The 19,235-nt window shown below is 32.2% G+C and overlaps 1 protein-coding gene across 2 annotated transcripts; it reads right to left on the reverse strand.

The window, feature by feature from the left end:
• Positions 1 to 1,027: 1,027 nt before the first annotated feature.
• Positions 1,028 to 13,109, reverse strand: LOC134680622 (uncharacterized). 2 transcript variants are annotated; one of them, XM_063539735.1, is made up of 8 exons: positions 13,052 to 13,100; positions 10,726 to 10,858; positions 9,580 to 9,871; positions 8,476 to 8,638; positions 7,695 to 7,977; positions 7,081 to 7,266; positions 5,501 to 5,556; positions 1,028 to 3,909 (listed from the first exon to the last, which is right to left on the reverse strand). In XM_063539735.1, exons 2-8 carry the CDS (start codon positions 10,831 to 10,833, stop codon positions 2,718 to 2,720), a joined length of 2,280 nt encoding a protein of 759 aa, XP_063395805.1. In that variant the 5' UTR covers positions 10,834 to 10,858; positions 13,052 to 13,100; the 3' UTR covers positions 1,028 to 2,717. The 2 variants fall into 2 exon arrangements, with proteins under 2 accessions (XP_063395805.1, XP_063395804.1); XM_063539734.1 differs by having other exon boundaries at positions 1,030 to 3,909; positions 10,438 to 10,858; positions 13,052 to 13,109.
• Positions 13,110 to 19,235: the final 6,126 nt, after the last annotated feature.

Raw genomic sequence — 19,235 nt, forward strand, 5'->3', positions numbered from 1 at the left:
ATCAAATCAAGTAGGCCTATTACTAAAGTACTATAAAAAAAAACACACACTGAAAAAAGAACATAGAGCAATGAACCATAAAAATGAGGTTAATGTCAGATAATACCAGCCAGAGATACAAGTTCATCTTCCCATCACTCAATGCGCCAAATATAATTTACTCACTGCTTATAGTATCTCAAGAAAACGGACCTTATCACTTAACTGATCCATGAAATGAGGTCGAGGTCAGATGAACTCTGTCTCAGGGACAGACGGAAACTTAATAATATAACGTGTCTATATATAATATATGACGCATTGGTGTCTTCTATCTTCTGAAATAAAGGTAAAAACAAAGTTTCAGCCAAAGCTGCAGCCACTGCCTGAAAGTCACCCCCATGTTTTGCAATGTATGCCGTGTCGCCCACACTGTAACTTTTATCGCAGGCAAGACAGCACTAAAAGATTTTATAACAAGTAAAACTTAGACCAACTGCTTACTAATAATACCCCCTGCTTAAGGACTTTTGTTAACAGGATGTTGATGAGTAATAAAATTTGGAACTTATCACAGAGTAAAGAATGTTTTCATGAAGCCAGGTTACAAATTTCAGGAGGCTCTTTATATGTGTAGTTACATAGAAAAGTAGATTAAACTGTCATTAATGGTCATTATGTATTAGAATAGTCTAAGATAGAGAAGTTGATAAACAATGAATCTTATAACGCATAATTACCCATGCTCACATGATACCTGATAACAATTTCAGAAAAAACTTTTCAGTTTTCCCTAGGAAAATGCAACGAAATTTCAACATTACAGGAAGTAAAGAGTTTGGGAAAATAGATCAGAAGGTATTACAGTTTCAAAAGACTGAATACATATTTCAGGGAGCTTTCGTCTGTTGTTTTTTAGAAAAAGTTAGAACTTCATTGGACAAATAGATATACAGACGACAACGACAGATGCCATGATGGAAGACCAACAACTGACACCATGTGATGAGAAAAGCTCACTTGGCCCTTTCGGCCAGATGGGGAGTGCAAAACTAAAGTTCCCTTCAACTTTGTCAGTAGGGGACTCAAAACATGAAAAGACAATTGTTGCTTATTAAAAATGCTACTAATAACAAAGGTTCATACAATCTGATACCAACAAACTGTATTGTACATTTTTTTTTATAATTTAATGTTAAAATGTGTACTCATCACCTCAACGACATAGAGTACATTGTAACATTTGAAATAACATAAGTAACAATGTATCATAAGATTTTATAAATGTTAACAACAGTATTGTACCTGCAACATGTGTAAAAATATTGTACACAAAAACTGTAGAAAATTCAGGAAAATCTTATTTTGACTCAAAATGGAGTTGGCATAAAAAGCTATATCTATAGTATAAGAATTATTAACTGAAATAAATTTAGCGATAAATAATTGATAAAATACTTGCAAATGCAGAATTTTTCTCACCTAGACAGAATGTGAGATAAATTACCCAATCAGTTCTATATACATACACTGAAAAAAATGTATCTCTTAAAACATACAATTTTTATCATTTGTTTAAAAAATTTGGAGGACAAGATTTTTTTATTTTCCTACTCCTTATTCTATAAAATTTCATCTGTGGATAAAGAAATTATCGTTAAGATATAAATAAATATACAAATATAAAATCAATGAAAGATCAAAATAAGCATGATAAGTAAAAGGCATAACAAAAACATTCTCTTAGATATTCTCCAAGATGAAATGATATTGCAATTGTACAGATCATATTAGAGCAAATAACAATTAATAATAATATTATACATAGAAAAGCAGCTAAATTAAAAAGATCTCATACCTTTAATGACTCTTATTTTCATAAAAAAAAAACTTATAAATTTAGTTGTAACCCTTTCCTGCAAGGGGTGTAAATATATCACATTGGTCAACAAGAATGTGTCCCCAGTACACGGATGCCCCACTTGCACTATCATTTTCTATGTTCAGTGGACCGTGAAATTGGGGTCAGAACTCTAATTTGGCATTAAAATTAAAAAGATCATATCATACGGAACATATATACTAAGTTTCAGGTTGATTGGACTTCAACTTCATCAAAAACTACCTTGACCAAAAACTTTAACCTGAAGCGGGACAGAGGAACAAACAAACAAACAGACTGACAAACTAACGGAGGGAGGAACAGACAGAAGAACAGACGCACAGACCAGAAAACATAATGCCCCTCTACTATTGTAGGTGGGGAATAAAAATGTCTAAAACAGCCATACTTCCTGATGTTAGCTGTGTAACTGAAATTTTAAAACTAAGACATACATGTGTGAGAATCTGGGTGTGGCTTAAAGATCTTAAAATAATGAGTACAAAAAAATAAAGAACAGAGAATAATGAGTTGATTAAAAATCAAGAATTGAGATTAATAGACCAAAAAGATAGAAAAAATATAGAAAAATGGACTACAAAAATAACAAATTCATAATAGAAGCACCCCATCCAGTCCCTAATGTATAACATCATATTTATAATTAGTCAATGCCTTCCTCAGTTCTGAAGCATGAATCTAGTTTAAGCAAAATCTGATTTCTACTTCCTGTAAAATGAACAGAATTGTTTGTTTTTTCAAATATAGTTATGGAACTGCTTCTTCCAAAATGTACAGAATTGTTGCCCTTTACAAACATATTCACAGAACTGCTTCTTCCACCCTGTAATTTCTATCATGTGAGTGGTTCCTCCTTTACTGTAACACTGCCCAATCCATCATAACTTTCTGTTTCTAACTCCAATCCTAATTCAGGTCTCTTTTGCCAATAGTCATCATCACATGGCTCTGTTTTTATCACTATATCTGGGACGTAATGACTGTGTGCACTTTCCGATTCCAAGTTCATTGTTTTAGATTCATAATCGCTGTGAATATTTTCTGATTCCATGTCTACATTTTCTACTTTTACAACGACATCAGATATATTATCTACTGTGTGACCTTCAGACACTAACGTAATGTCACAGTTTGTTTTGAATTTAAGTTTGTTGCTGTTATCCTCATCAAGGTAATCATTGGTCAACATAGTCTGTGTGTCATTTTCTTGACTGATGTTAAACATTGGGCTAGCATTCTCAGTGTTTGTATAGGAATGTTCCACAGATAACTCTTCCTGTTCTGTCTTAACATTAATCTGTTCCTCTGTTACTATTAAACTAGGTACTGTAGATTTTACCATCACATTACCGATTGGGTATTCCTCTTGTGAAATATCAAAGCTTCTCTTTTGTTTACTTTTAAGTTTTGAATTAGCATTACTGTTCATTCCGACATCTTTAAATAGTTTTTCATTCTTTTCAATTATGTCCCTTAGTTTTTCAGAAAGCCTTTTCGGTGCAGTGACAAATCGGTTTGATTTTAAATAACTTAAATTAGGGTTCTCTTCTACATGTTCAATGGAATCTGATTTCTTAGCACCAAGTAAACTGACAGTAAAGTTACTTGTAGGAGGACAGGATGCAAAACAGTGTTTCAGTAGATTCTGGGCATTCAACTTCAACACGCCACAAAGATTATTAAATTTACTGACAAGTGGTCGAGGAATCATAATTTCACCAGTATAAAGATACCTTATTAATGATTCTAAAACGGGAAAAGGATAAAGTGTAAAGTCAATGACTTGTGGATTACAGGTGGCTGATTGAGGACCAGATAACAAGTTATGGAAATATGGGCTCCCACTGGCTAGAAGGACAAGTTTGTGAGCATTAATGTAGGAGTTGTCTGCCCCTTTCAGCAGCACATCACATAACTGTTTCTCTTGTTGCATTGCAAAGAAATTACTCCTCAGGCTATCTACATAGCCTGGATCTTGAGTAACGACTAACATCTGGTCTGGTTTATCACCTGGTCCAGTCTTTGAACTGAAATAAGGTAAAAATTAGTTTGAGAATGAATCATTCAGAAATATTTAACAAAGAACAGAAATTTAGCACAAATCTAAATAGATGTCAATTTTAAATTAAATATGTGTGAATTGAAGTACTTCTGATCAGTTGCTACTAGAGTAACTGAATCAGACCAATTTGTTAGGTTTTAAACAGTTAAAACAGACTGTCAATTTAGCCTTTCTTTGGCAGGATGATATCATGAATACTTAGATACAGCTCAAGGTAAATTTCAAATTATTCAACACAATATAAATATACATTATGTGAGAGTTACAGCAGATTGCATTAAGTGTGTACGCAAAGGTAAAATCTTTGATTAGCTTGCTTGTTAGTTGAACTGCAGTGAAGTCATTAGGTTATGTATACTACCCTCCTTTAATAATTAATTCACTGTTCAGCTAGCAATCAAGACAACTAAAGATGTAACCTTTAAGGTGGTACCCAACACCTTATCTAAAATCAATTTGACTCGTTTAATTTTCATAAAATTTTAAAAAAGTATTTACTTTGACCCTTTAACAAAAATATAAAAATTTCAAAAAATTTGAACCAACAGTTTTATCAGAAAAATTAGACTGGTTATATAGCCGTTTTAGAAACACTTATTTTGATCATTGAGAAGCTTAATATTCCACAGATTTTACAGAGTTGTCTCCCTGTAGTGTTAGGTACCACTTTAACTACACACTCAATGCATTCTGCTGTAATGCCTTAAAAAAAGATTAACTCTGCAACATTCTGTATGTGCCTGTCCCAAGTCAGGAGCCTGTTATTCAGTGGTTGTTGTCTGTTGCTGTGATATATTATTGTTTTTTGTTCATAGTTTTCTGCATGTTTTGGCAATCATACCTCATCTTCTTTTCATATTAAATGTTTACTTAAAAGTTAAAACCATTTTTTTTGGCATGGAAAGAGGAACAAAGTTAAGTTGATAAACTTCCAACTTCTTTGGATTATAGTCAACTTTCTCAAAAGTGGTTATTTGCTGTACACATACAGTTTATTAATATAGTGTAAAGCTAAAGTATAATAGAATTAATTTAGGACATAAATGCAGTAACCTATTTCTGCCTTGAATATGACTTTCTCAATAAGTTTAAAGCAGTTAAAACTCACACAGAAACAGATGAGGAACTTATTTTTTTCATTGAAGAAGGCTGTACAGTGATGTTTAATTGCATATATGAACTCCTGTGGATAATCTCAATGGCAATCAGATCAAATCTCCTTATTTTATATACATTAAATGCCATGTGTATGGTCAGATCATCATACAAGTTAAGTAGCACATAAGGTATATCTTCAAATCTTACAAGGAACATACTGTATAGCGGGTTATTTTCGCGGGGTGTAAATTTTCGCTTATTTTCGCGGATAGAACAAAATCATCAAAATAAATTCTGCCAATTTAAAAGTGTACATGCAAAGGTAATGTTAAAATGTTGAATCCGCCAAAATAATAACCGCCAAAAATTTTCTTATACCTTATTCAATGAAAATCGTGAAATTTTACACCCGTGAAAATAACATGGTATACGGTTTAAAATAACAGATAAAATCTTACCCCAAAATCTGCTGGATTTTGATAGTCTGTGTCTGATTGGTTAGTGAATTACCAGGCTACAAAAATAAACAATACAGGTAATTCTTCACATAGAAGCCATTATACATGTATAAACAAATTATATGTTTACCTTATACTCTTATCTTTTAAATCTATCTGTAATTAAGTTCAATAAATACAAAGAACTTCCAAAAATTAAAAACTTTACAAGAGGAAAAGTTTTGAATTTCTACAAAAACACTTTCAACAAGCAAGGAATTAGGAATTTTTTCAAAATGAAATTTTCCCAATATGTTTTATATCAACTATATTTTAACATATATTTTAAATATAAATAAATTTGAAACCTTCAAAAAGTGTGAAACTTGATGGAAAAATTTTATGGAAATCTCCTCTCATGTGTGAAATTAAGGTGATGGTGACCTATTTTTGTATGGACATCATAATTTTTCTAGATCAGTGGTCAATTGATGAGTTCTACTACTGTAAACCAAATCATTTAGCAAGTGATCTATTTTAACAACTTTTGTGACTAAAAACACTATGCAATTATAAATAGTCTTGAATATGTAAAACTTGGATCATAATTTCATAAATACAGCATGATCATGACAAAAATATGTATGAAGTGGCTAGAAGCCCAAATGAGGGGGCTGATGGGTTATTTTCTCCTTTGTGATGGTGGATATCTGCTTTCCATGATTCATTTTTCATTTTTCTTGGATTTATGATCTGTGACTGGTTGATTAGAGCATTTTTCATGACTTGTTTTCAATTGAATTTGATAAACTTGCTCCATGATTAAGGTTTTTTGGGAAGAGTGATTGAAGGTGTTCAACTGTTGCTTTTTGTGAACAGTTTTGTAGTATTTCCTGTGAACTATGATCAGCAAAAGTCCAGTAAGAGCCCTTTTTGGCCCCAAAATATAGCAGTTTTACAAAATTGATAAAATGTAAATTTTTATTTATTTATTGAACAGAAGAGTGCTTCTGCTACATAAATATGGACTATTTTTTACTATACAATGAACATATTTCGGGTACTGGCACCTTACAGTCATGCTAACTTACTGAATTCTTCACAATTGTAACATTTTGGTTAAATTTTAGATGGTTTTCGTTTAAAACGAAAGTGGCTGCATTCGTGTTCATCCATAATTTTGAAATGAAAGTTGTATTTTATGATAAAACATAACATATATAAAGGTTGAGGATGAACACGGATGCGGCCACTTTCATTTTTGACAAAAACCATCCGAAAAGTGACATTTTTCGGCCTATTTGGTTGATTTTTTATATTTGAGCTTTAATCGGATCGTTTTTAATGACTAAATCAGTTCAAATCTTTCACATAAACTAATTGATTCAAATGAAATAGACACTGAAGTGTTTAAAAAGTGGTCAAAATCATTTGTCAGATGAACCTGAAATATGAGGCCAAAATCGGCCCTTACCTGACCTACTCCTTTAGCATCTCGTGAACTGAAATGAAAAGTCCCCATCAGCCCCCTCCCAAATGGGGAAAAAGTATAGAGAAAAATTATTTAGTTTACAGTATTGTTGTTGTATCTTCTCTACTACCTGTGTATCCACTAATCCTGGACTTGTTTCTGTAATAGGATGCTGTGGCTCTACTGTGGTTGTAGTATCAAACTTTGTTGTCACATGATTACTGGTGACACATAGTTGAAGCTCTGTAGTTGGTGAAGGAATGTTGGCTCCTTCTTTCATATCTAATTCTTTGAGAAGCATGTCGTCATAATGAGTCTGCAAATATAAATGGTTCTTTATTAGTACATAGAAATTTTTCTCCTATTTATCCTCTTATTTACAATTAATTTTCTAGGTACACCAAAACAAGTACTGAAGAAGCTTTATAAAAAAATTAATACTTGTGTTTCTTTTCCCGGCTGATTACTTTTAGTTAATGGCATATTGATTTCCAAAATAACAGAAATTGGCACAAAGATTAAGAAAAAATGGGACAAAAAGTTGTCAAAATTAATGCTTTTTGCACCTGATGACCAACTTTGGGGTAAATTTTTGCCAACCAAGCGTTATTCAAATGGGGCATATTCTCAAAATTCGTGAGAAATATGATAAATGCACACACAAATTTCAGAATTTAAAGTATTTAAATTCAATAGAAAGTAAAAAATCTTTTGTCTGAAAAACCACATAATTTCAGTTCCTACCCTGCATTTGTTTACATGGTCCTCAATGTATTCCAGTAAGAACAATTTCCCACAAATCTGACATTCACCCCAAGTTTCACTATCACCTTGGTAATATATCAAATCTTTATTTATTTCAAGATCATTCTTAGCAGGTTTGATGTAAACACTTCCACAATGCATTTGGAAGAGTAAATCAACATTACAACTTTCTTCACTAGAGGCCAGGAATATCAAATTACGACTGTTCTCGTCTGCCCAGTACATGATGAATCCACCACCTTCTTGAAGTTTGGGAAATTCCCTGAAATGTAAAATTATCTGATGGCCATTTAGTCAACCAACATAAAGAACAGAAGAACTAGTAACATATATATTGGAACACTACATGTATATGTTATTTGTGATCTTCTAATGTGTCATTAATAGAATTTGTTTAGAATGTGGGATCAGGTGTTTTTAAGCTCTGGATTTCTGGATTGATCCTTTCAATATCTGGGAATTCTTTTTTTCGAATTTCTGGATGTCCGGATTTAAACTGCTTTAAATTCAGGATCTCAGGATTTCATGTTTTTAAGCATGAGATTTCAGGATCAATATCCTTCCGATCCCCACTCAAATAAGCTTTCAAAAATTATGTTTTTTTTCAAAACTTAATTGAACTGTGTCATTTTAAACATAATTCTCTACATTAATACATTACCATTTATTCCTACAATGTATACGTATCTTCTATAATCATATGAACCTCAAAATGGTGCTCTACATTTATATTTATCAATTCTATGTATCTTATGTGTACCTTAATATTGAGGAAGTGACATCCTCTGAGTCTCCATCAACAGGGAATTCTACCACTCTATCACCCAAGCCATTAGCTGCCAGTACTCTCTTCTCAACAAAGTTTGGTGATTGTGTAGCATTCTTTCTTGACATTGCACATATCACTTTTTTCCTTTTCTTATCTGAAATAGAAATTCAAATCATCATTAATTAATCTATTATATTTGAGTTGTGACATTTCCAAAAGTTTCTTGTTTGTGTAATACGCATAGACATTTCCCAAAATGATTATGAGTATTACACAAACAAAAAAACTTTTTTTTCCTCAAGTTTCCCTGACCATTAATGGAGTGTGAACTATACACAAATGCAAATTATACATCCCAAAAAGAAGGCATCTTTTCTTGTGTGAATTGTTTTACATTTTTGTCCTGACTGGCCTTTTTAAAGCTTACTGTGTGGTATGGGTATCACTCAGTGTAAATGATGTATGGTTATCTATAGTTGTCTACATCTTCATCACTTGGTCTCTGGTTGTTAGTCGTCTCATTGGCAATCATACCAAATCTTCTTATTTTGACATGTTTGACAATAAAAATCCTCTTCATTCACATAAAAGAGGCTCCCGCAGGGTCAAAAACAACCTGCGACCTCTGGGCTTTTTAGAGGCGACTTCCATCCTGAGGGCTTTCTTAAAACAACCTGCGAACTGTGAAATTTGGTAAATACGACCTCCAACCGACTTCCCTCCTCTGTGTTGAGAAAACGACCTGTGACCTGTACATTTCTCTTAAAAACGTCCCCTCAACGAATTTAAAAGCAACCTTGCGACCTGAGGGGGGTACCCTGTGGGAGCCTCATAAAAAGTAAACAATAAGATCTTATTTGAGTCAAATCAGTGAACATGAATCAGACAGCTAATTTTCGAAAAAATGAAATTATTTCCCTACTTTCCTACTTATACCTGGCTTGGCAGGGTAGGGATTGGGGAAACAAACAATACATTAATCCAGTCCCATACATAGCCATTATCATGATTATCCCAGGAAAAGCAATACACTTTTCATGGTAGACATGACAAAAAATTTGTTTCCAGATATATTTTAGCCCTTGAATTACTCACTTTGTAATTCAGGTAATTTAGACTTTATTGAATATATCTCATCAGCCTCAAGTTTACAAGCTTGAAGTATTTCTGATGCTGTTTTCTTGGGTTTCTGTTTGCTAGTTGTAGATTTTGGTGCTGAATCCTTAAGTCGATTGACTGTTTCAGAAACTGTCTCATATCCTAAAATGGATTTAGGCGATTTATCAATCAACTGTTCAGTATCGTCTTGTAAGGAGGAATGTTCTGGTGCAACATAAGAATCGGTATCACTACTTGATACAGTGTCACTGTCTTCAGTGTCTTCATCCTACAAATTAGTCCATAGAAATGATATGTGCACAAATTGCATACGATACAACAACTTGTAATTATTTGGTACAAAGATATATCAACAATTTGATCACAATGTTATTTACGAAGCACATCATACAAGGTTGGGCGATAAATACCACCCCTGGTATTTACCAGTGGTATTAACCGCCCCGGACAATACTCCCCAAGTGGTCAATACTGGCAAATACTGGTCAATTGAAATTTTCATGGTTGTTTCTACTATTAATTGAAGTAAAATCTTGATAAAAAGTCAAATACACTTAAACTTAAATCTTTATGAAATTAATGAATTTGATACGTTTTTTTCATTTATAACACTTATTCTTACTGATTTAAAGTTTATTTTTTATGAATTATGATATTGCATACTAAAGATATATATATATATATATATATACAAATTTATATTTTATTTCAACATGTTTAAATCAATAACATAATCATGAGCAAACAAAGCAATCAAGTCAACCAAACCTTTAACTTGCTAGTCTTAGGAAAACAGCTGTAATACCTCTTATACATGTATTCATAATGCCTTACCGCATACATATATTTCTTTTTCCTCTTAACACCTTTCTCTGATGTTGAAGTTTTATAATTTGTTCGTGTTCTCCATGGTTTTTGTGTTGTCAATACAATACCTCCCATATCATGACTATAGTTGTCAAAAATGGTGGGAATAGCTTTTTCTTTTAATCTTAATTGTTTTGGTTTGTACCCAATAGACACAGCTAATGACGGATCAATAACAAACTGATCATTGGTAAAATGACGTGCACAAACACGGGCAAATGGTGATGGCTGAAAGTCTTTTCTCTTCAAGGCTACTTTGCCTATCCAAATTTGTCTCCTTTCCAAATCTTTTTCAGGAAACTTGAACATTGCAATCCCTTGTCCTGATTGGATTTTGCAGTTTAACACAGAACAGAACACCATCTTGATTATTAAATTTCATCTAAATCTGTAAAAGAAAATTACAATTATTCAACTTTATTTGGCAAGTATCATATCAAAACAAGGTTATTAAATATATATTTATAGAGAGAGCTGGGATTAAAATAGTTATCTGTTTTGGTGTGTCAGTGTAAGATCATCCTCTAACATGTTTATCTGGAATGCTTTTACACTTACACACATGTACAGCATCCTCATTTTGCATCATTTTGGCCTCTTATGGAACATTGGGTCATAGGCAATCATACCAAATCTTCCTATTCATTTATTTATATACAACTGAAACAAAAGGTTTGAAAAATAAATGTATCAAGGTATATAAAATTAAGGTTTTCAGACGACTCTGTAATGTGACTATCATCACCAAGTGACAAAAATGTATGCATCGTCATTCCAACACATGCTGGGTGAAAAAGTTTGATTTTTATACTGCAGCACAAAATATGTGGGAAATTACAAATTTACATGTACATTGAAAAGAGGTACAAAATGTACATATTAAATCTATATATTCTTGGATGTTAGGTTATTGCTTACTAATGCAGCTTTTTTTTTAGTCTCTTGTAAAATTATTTATCAATTGAAGCAACTTACTATAACGGTAAACCTCATTAAAAAAAAATTATGCAGTAAATTTATTCAACTGGGAATAAAGTAGACACTGGTAGATGTATGAAGTTAACATGAAAACAAAATATGTTGAATTGAAAATTTTTGTTTAATTTCATGGGTTTTTTTGTGTTGATTTTTTGTTTGTTTGAGGGGGGGGGGGTTAAAACATGTAGGGTTGTTGTCTCTTCGACATATTCCCCATTTCCACTCTGAATGTTATGTCTGTTATTAGGACAAAATGAAGTTTTTTAATATTGAATCGATAGTGCTAGAAATTCAGGAAGTGCCTGTCCAAGATCAACTTTTATGTTTTGTACTTTGCTGCAGGCAAATATATTTTTATACTTGAATTTGATGTCCATATTGCATGTACTGTAAACATATTTGTCAGTTATAAAAGCTCAGAGAGCTTATGTTTATTCCTTATGTATCGAGTATTAGCGGATGTCGATGAGAGCCGACGTGAAATTTTTGCAGAGAGAATCCATCAACATCATCCAAATTAGTTTTTCTAAATTGTTTTCTTGGATGCATTTTATCAAATAGATTATATACAATGTACTTTCATTTTCGGTCATTATTTTCTTGTTGAGGAAAACCTCTGCAGATATTTTCAGGTTTGTTTGAGACATGTGCTCTCCCCATTTGGAATAGTAGTTTCCTTTGGAAACTATCAGACCTATCTTTTGAAGTCTGAGAGTTCTTGCTGTTCTCCTAATGGATCGGTAGTTTCTTTCCGAGATCCTTTCAGTAGGATTTTCAGCTTTCCTCTACCATTGATACAGCAGGGCATTTGGCAGTGTCGGTTTTGATATATATTTTGTCCTAACCGATTCCTCGTTATAACCTTAGCGTATTTTGCCATGGCATCCGGGGTGACCTTGTTCCATTTTATGTACATTTGTATATAGTTTTGCACTTTTTTAATTATTTATTTATACTTTGAGGACTGAGCGAATCAGGTGAGTGCGTGAGTTTAGTATGTTTTATTTGATTGCATAGTATTAATATTTATGTTTGGGGAAGGTTAACTTTCTGGTAATAAGACCTGTCACGGCCTGGCTGGGGAATTGGGTAGGCAAATGCTCTCATTAATCTGTACTGATACAGGCTCCAAATGTCCTCCTTTATACACCATAACTCATGATGGTGCTCCTATTTAAAGGAGGCTCATATGGAGACAAGACAAGACAAGTAACATGCAGATTATAAATAAAGCTTTGAATTGAATGAAAAGAGAACCTGGTACCATTGGCTCTTACAGGCACCTCTTACACCTAACACAAATAACTTTGTAGTCTTGAACAGATATTTTTTTATTTTTGCTTGAAAGACTTTCATCAGTTCCAAGATGTTATTAGTTTTCACTAGTTCATGTTTAGCAAAATGACATTAAATGTAGTTATATCAGGGTATACTTCCCAACATAATGTCATAAAAAAGCAAATTCCTCTTTGTTTGAGGGGATACAAACATTTATTTGTCGTAAATATATTTCATATATAACATGTAAAATTCATAGCATTATGGAAAATAGAGTGAAATTAATTATTTTCCTTGTATAATATATTTTATCAGAAAATATTACCAAACAAAAAATAGTTTTCTTGACCGGAAATTACCAAACTTATAAAAATACTGAATCGTATACGGACAAACAAAATGTTCCGGATTTCAATAAAATAAAAAAATTACCTTAGATGAGAGATTTAAGCTTAATTGATAACGCTCAGACATATAAATGTGTAACACGAGGTCAAAGTTTAATCAATTAAATGATGAAATTGTTATTTTTAACAAAAAAAAACAATATCTAATTAAGGATGATTATGATGATCAGATCTTTATGAACGGCATTTTTTTGCATATATTTATTTACTTTTTAATAGTATAGAAAGAAAAAAATCATCTTCGACTTTTTCATTGAAATCGGTACAAACAATCTGCATATGTATAAATGCCATGTAAAAATAAAGGGGTCCGTTAACTGGTTTTCAAGTTTTCAAGTCATATCGAGTGACTGGTGAAAATAAATGTTTATCCATGGCAATTCTTGAACCATGCAATGCATGCATATATACATATCATACACTTATATATATATAATTAGTCTTATGTGCACGATTTTATCATTCTTTAGGTAAAAATCGTCATTTTGTTTTTCTCTATGCATGTCTGTTATGAAGGGAAAATATGACAGCTCATTAATTGTCGTGTTTTGAAGCCGTAGTTTACCGATTGTGACCTTAGTAAACAATCAACAAAGAAGCCTGGATATTGAGCACGTGTATAACATATGTACAATCAGATTAAAGTTTATTGCAGTGACTGACAGATCCATGCGTATTGCAATCACTGGATTTTTACGTGAAGGACATGTCATGCTAGTAAGGTCACTTTGATACCGAAAATATGTCGGCGAATTGCTTCCTAGAAGCAAGCAATAAAAAAAGATAAACTTCTTCAAAATGTGGAAAAATTAAAGAACCTTCTTCAGAAAAAAGTGTATGTACATAACATGTTTAATAACGACAACTATCCATTTTGTTATAAAAAAAATCAGTCGAAAAATGCATCTTAAGCTTAAGAATAGGAACATTTATTATTGTAGAGAATAATGGACAAAGTAACAATTAAAGAAAAATGAAACTCTCAGACACAATAGTCTTTATGTAAAAAAGGGAATTTGTACAAAGTCTTTACTTGCATGGTAGACATGGTAGATCGTAGATGATGCGTACATATTTTTGATCATTGGTAAACTCAGGTTACTTTTCACGGCTATTGGTTTTTGTCTCTGAACAATGTACAGTGGCGGATCCAGAAATTTTCATAAGTGGGGGCTCCCTAACTGACCTTAGATGAGGCCCGCTCCGGTCACGCTTCAGTGATTCCCTATATAAGCAACACATTTTTTTCCCAAAAAGGGGGGGCGGGCCCCCTGCCCTTCCCTAAATTCGCCTCTGATGTATCTATTTAATTCTGTAGTGATCATATAGGGAATGTGTTAGCAGATTATTTTTTGGTGTGTATTTTCTGTCAATTCTTTAATTTGCATTAGGTTATTAACGTTGACATCACTATTTATTTGTTTCCTAGCAATGTGCAAGCTACTATCAATATTCATATACTGAAAATACGACCACAAAGTGACTACCAAACCCTGAACAGTTGGGGCAACAATGGGCACAATATTCGCGCTTGGTGCAGGTCCGAGTTTGGATTGTAGTTAAATATTTGACACTTAATAAGTTTCTGACACAGAATTACTGTAGTCAAAGAACTTAGAATTGGTTATATGATTTGAATTTATATTCATTTTTTTGCTTTTGTGCAATACGGTACTGCTGTAACAAATGGACCCTCCCCCCCCCAAAAAAAAAAAATGTGCACCCACCCTTTGTTTGGCTTAAGTGCAATACACTATGCTGTTACATATTGCCCTTAACCCCAAAAAAATAAACATTGGAAGAAATTTCCTTTTTACTTTTTGAAATCTGAAATGAGAAAAAAATTGCCTCCCCCCATTTCTCCCCCCTTTTTCACATCCCTCATTTTTACAAAAAAAAACAATCCTTTCCTCAAGATATGGTCATAATCTCAATTCAAATTTCCAATGGAGTTTGCAACTATATTTACCCATTTAAATATATCACAAAAGTCTCAAAATAGAAAATGACATACATAATCATGGATAAAATTAATATTCCTTTAATAATAACTTCTAAAAATAAATTCACAGCTAATCACATCAAGATAGTAGATTTCTCTATGCATAATTTAAAATCAGTGTAAGGGAGGTAATCCAAACATACACAACATTGTACTTTGAATGTGTTTGGATTACCTCCCTTACACTGCTTTTAAATTGTCTAAGTAATTGTCCATTAACCAGGAAACCCTTTTTTCCCCTTTATTGGCCCCTAATTCCTAAACTGTTATGACCATAACCCCCAAAATCTATCACAACCTTCCTTTTGTTGTTATAAACCTTGTGTTTAAATTTTTATAGATTTCTATATACTTATACATAGTATTAAGTTATTGTCCGGACACCAAATGTATTTGGTCGATGACGACGACAATGTGATACCATGTACGACAGCAATTTTTTTTTCAGTCGTTTAAAAATCCTATTTAAAATGTAGTAAACATTTACAGGAATACAAAAAAAAAAATTAAAAGCAATAATGTTAATAAAGTGTTTAAAACCATGAGTCAAAGTGGTCATAATATAAATTTCAGATTAATCTCTCGGTCTTTACTATTGTGTGATTTACATTTGATTCTGAACACTCTGAAATGCCATCACAATGAGGGGAAATGAATTTTGAAAGGCACTTAGATTAAACATCACTATCTGCTATATAGACACTTTTTTTCACTCATGAGGCATCCAATGATAGCTTCAGGGAACAGCTCACTTCAGCTGTTTTCTGTTTTCTTTTTAGTTAGCATCAATTAAGATTGTACATAGTTTTATTCACACATTTGATATTTTCATTGCACTTTAATTACATTTTGTTTAAATTTGGGAAAACAAATTTGTAAACAGTCAACGTGTGCTAACAGTTATAATCATTGGATGTCAATGAAATATTATTTACCAAAAGAAGAAGAGACAAAAGATACCAAAGGGAGATAATCCTTCATCAGTGGAACATGAATAATACGCCATGACAAATTGACATGCAAAAGCATACATCACACAACATAGAAAACTAAATTTTGATCTAAAAACACCTGGGGTAATTTCAGGTGCCCCGCAGAGGTAGTCTGGACATCGACTTGATGTTTGGCAATTATGTTGCTTGCATCTATCCTTATGAAACTTCAAATAAAACTTAAGGATATATCAGATTGCAATTTTATCTGCTTTAAATGATAAATACATTTTAACATAAATCTACTAATTGACAAGGAGTGTTAGATGAGAACTAACCTATTAAATACCCCCAAAAAGTTGATTTAAAATTTCCATTGTAAACAATTTTTTTTTTCTGTTCTGTAACATACCAGCAACACCTCTATTTATCTACAAGATGATACAATATTCCATGGTTTGTGTTTCCTGTAATCAGTTTTTATAAATGAAGGGTTTCAGCTTTCAATTTAAAGTGGTAAGGTTGAATTCATCAATTCACAATTTTGTTAGATGGCATTACTATTTGGTTGACTGTTCTATATTATCTGCATCACAGATCCACTTGTCATTGCCACAATATTAATCCAGTAACGTTTTTATCACAGATTGCTACTGATCACTGAACTTTCACTTGCAATAAATAACACAATAGGTCCAACCATTGAAGCAGGAACTGATGAACTTAACACCACCAGCTTGGTATTCTCCTAAGGGGTTGTAGGGATTTTACTATAGTTTTTCAGTGGTGTACTGTCAGCTATCAGAGGTGAATTTTTAATTTCTAAAAAAATATTTATCATATAGGTTATCACTGAAACATGACTGGAACAGGCCCTCTATTAGGCATTCAGTGGGCCCCAAATTCTGGATCCGCCACTAGCTATTTCTTTTTTACAATGTCTGTGTTTTTAGCAGGTACATTAAAGATAATATTAGAGAGTTTAAATCTAATACTGGATTTCAAACTTGCTGCTATCCAAGAATAAGACAAGAGACATTCATTCATTTGATACTTGGATTTCCTGATCACTGGTCATGGTTCATCAATTTATTTTATCATGTATAACATTGCAGGTCTCCCTAGTGGAGCAGAAACTGTTAACTCTTTATGAACATCCTAATCACCTCTCCACCTATATTGGTGGTTATTAGGTTATTCAATCTTGAATTTTCTGTGTTTTGAGTTGTTTTTCTAATGGCAGATTTAAGGGAGGATGTTCTATTGGTCCAGGCCTCCTTTATATGGAGCTTCATTTAAGGTTAATGCATAAATTTTAATAAAAAAAAAGTCCCACTACTGACATAGTCATTTGGTTTGTTTACTTTTTTTCAAAATCCTGATTCTGCATTCTGCATTTTTTGTGTTGTCTGTTTTAATTAGATCTCTGATTTTTTTTCCTTGATTCAAAAACATTTCCCCTTTTATACATACGCTTGACCAAAAAGTTGTGAGTTTTTTTCATCATTTCACTATTGTTAAAGGACAAGGGTTCCTATTGAAATGAAAAACAGTAACTGTTATCATGTATATCAACACAAAAGTAACCGAACCACACTGAATGCAAACTACATACTTTCAAGGCCATAAAATAAATTACAAATTTGTTTGTAAATGTTTAATATATCACAACTGCCTCTATATACTGATTTCTGCAAAACATTAAAGTATAAACAATAATAATAATAATAATTCTTTAGTAACAAATATTTAGGCATAAATAACAGTTAAATGCTTAATGGTTTTCTATCTTTAGACATTAATTAAAAGTAAGTACTAGGCTAAAACAATCCAAAGTTTTATAAATATAGTTCTAAAACATGCAGGTATCATAAATTCATATATAAAATGCAATTCATAAATGTATAGATCTAGTAAGTGCTAATTTAAATACATCACATTATATGCCTAGCCTGTTTGTCCCTGCTTCTAATGATAACACTCTTCTTCTAAAATATTCAAAATTTGTTGCCACTTCTGGTGGAGTTTTTATATTCCCTGAGGTTATCACCAGCCCAGTAGTCAACACTTCTGTGTTGACATGAATTATCATTGATGTGATCATAATTATAAATCATTAACTGTTTATAGAAATTTTAATTTTTGAAATACTAAGGTTTTCTACCTCAGGAATAGATTACCTAAGCTGTATTTGTCAAAACTTTTAGGAATTTTGGGTCCTCAATGCTGTTCAACTTCATATTTTATTTGGACTTTTTAACTTTTTTTTGTTCTGGCTGACACTGATGATTGTTTTGATGAAACAGCGGGTGTCTGGTGCAATACCAAATTTAAATCCAGGCCTCACTGTCATAAAACTTTCAAGCATGATTTTTGTACTCAGACTCGAAAATCAACCAATCAAATTGCTGGATTTCATGTTTCGAGCACGATTTTTGTATTCAGAGCACTGAGCAAAGTTTTATGCCTTCAAGGCCTGGTATCTAGGATGAGTTTATTGCTCATGACAATTTGTGATGTATGTGTACATATACATAAGACATATATTTTATGACTCTATAGTTAAAAACAGAAGAACCCTTATGAGTGGATAAAACATGAGAGACATTTACATTGAATCCTGTGTTTGAAATTCTGGGTTTTTCATATTAGAATATAACATACATATCAAGAGTTTTGAAAATATCATATAATCGTAAATGTTCTAAAATACTTTATTGCTTCTTGTATAGTTTTGTAGTGCATATTAGAAATTACTGTACAAAAAATGTAAACTTATTAAAAAAAAAATACAATATACTTATTTGTTTATTTAAAATTTAAAAATTATTGGTTTAGAAATAATGAAGTACAATGTAGTAAAAATTTAAAAACTCCTTTTTTCCCATTTAACTTAAAACTTAGAGTACTTTGTTGTGGTTCATCAATTAGATGTTAATCAGTTGATGACAATATTTAAGAGATATCCCATACTTTAAAGATGAAAATAAAAAAAACTTTACAGTATTTTTTTTTTCTACCATCACATGACCATAGAACAAATAAGTTTTAATTACAAAGTTATTATACACCCTGAATTATAAAACAACTACCCAGCCTCAAACTACACATACATACTATCTCCTAAATACACATGTTTACACATGTCACAATTCTTTTGAAACAAAG

Source organism: Mytilus trossulus, chromosome 8 (genome assembly GCF_036588685.1).
Source record: "Mytilus trossulus isolate FHL-02 chromosome 8, PNRI_Mtr1.1.1.hap1, whole genome shotgun sequence".
Classification (NCBI taxonomy): domain Eukaryota; kingdom Metazoa; phylum Mollusca; class Bivalvia; order Mytilida; family Mytilidae; genus Mytilus; species Mytilus trossulus.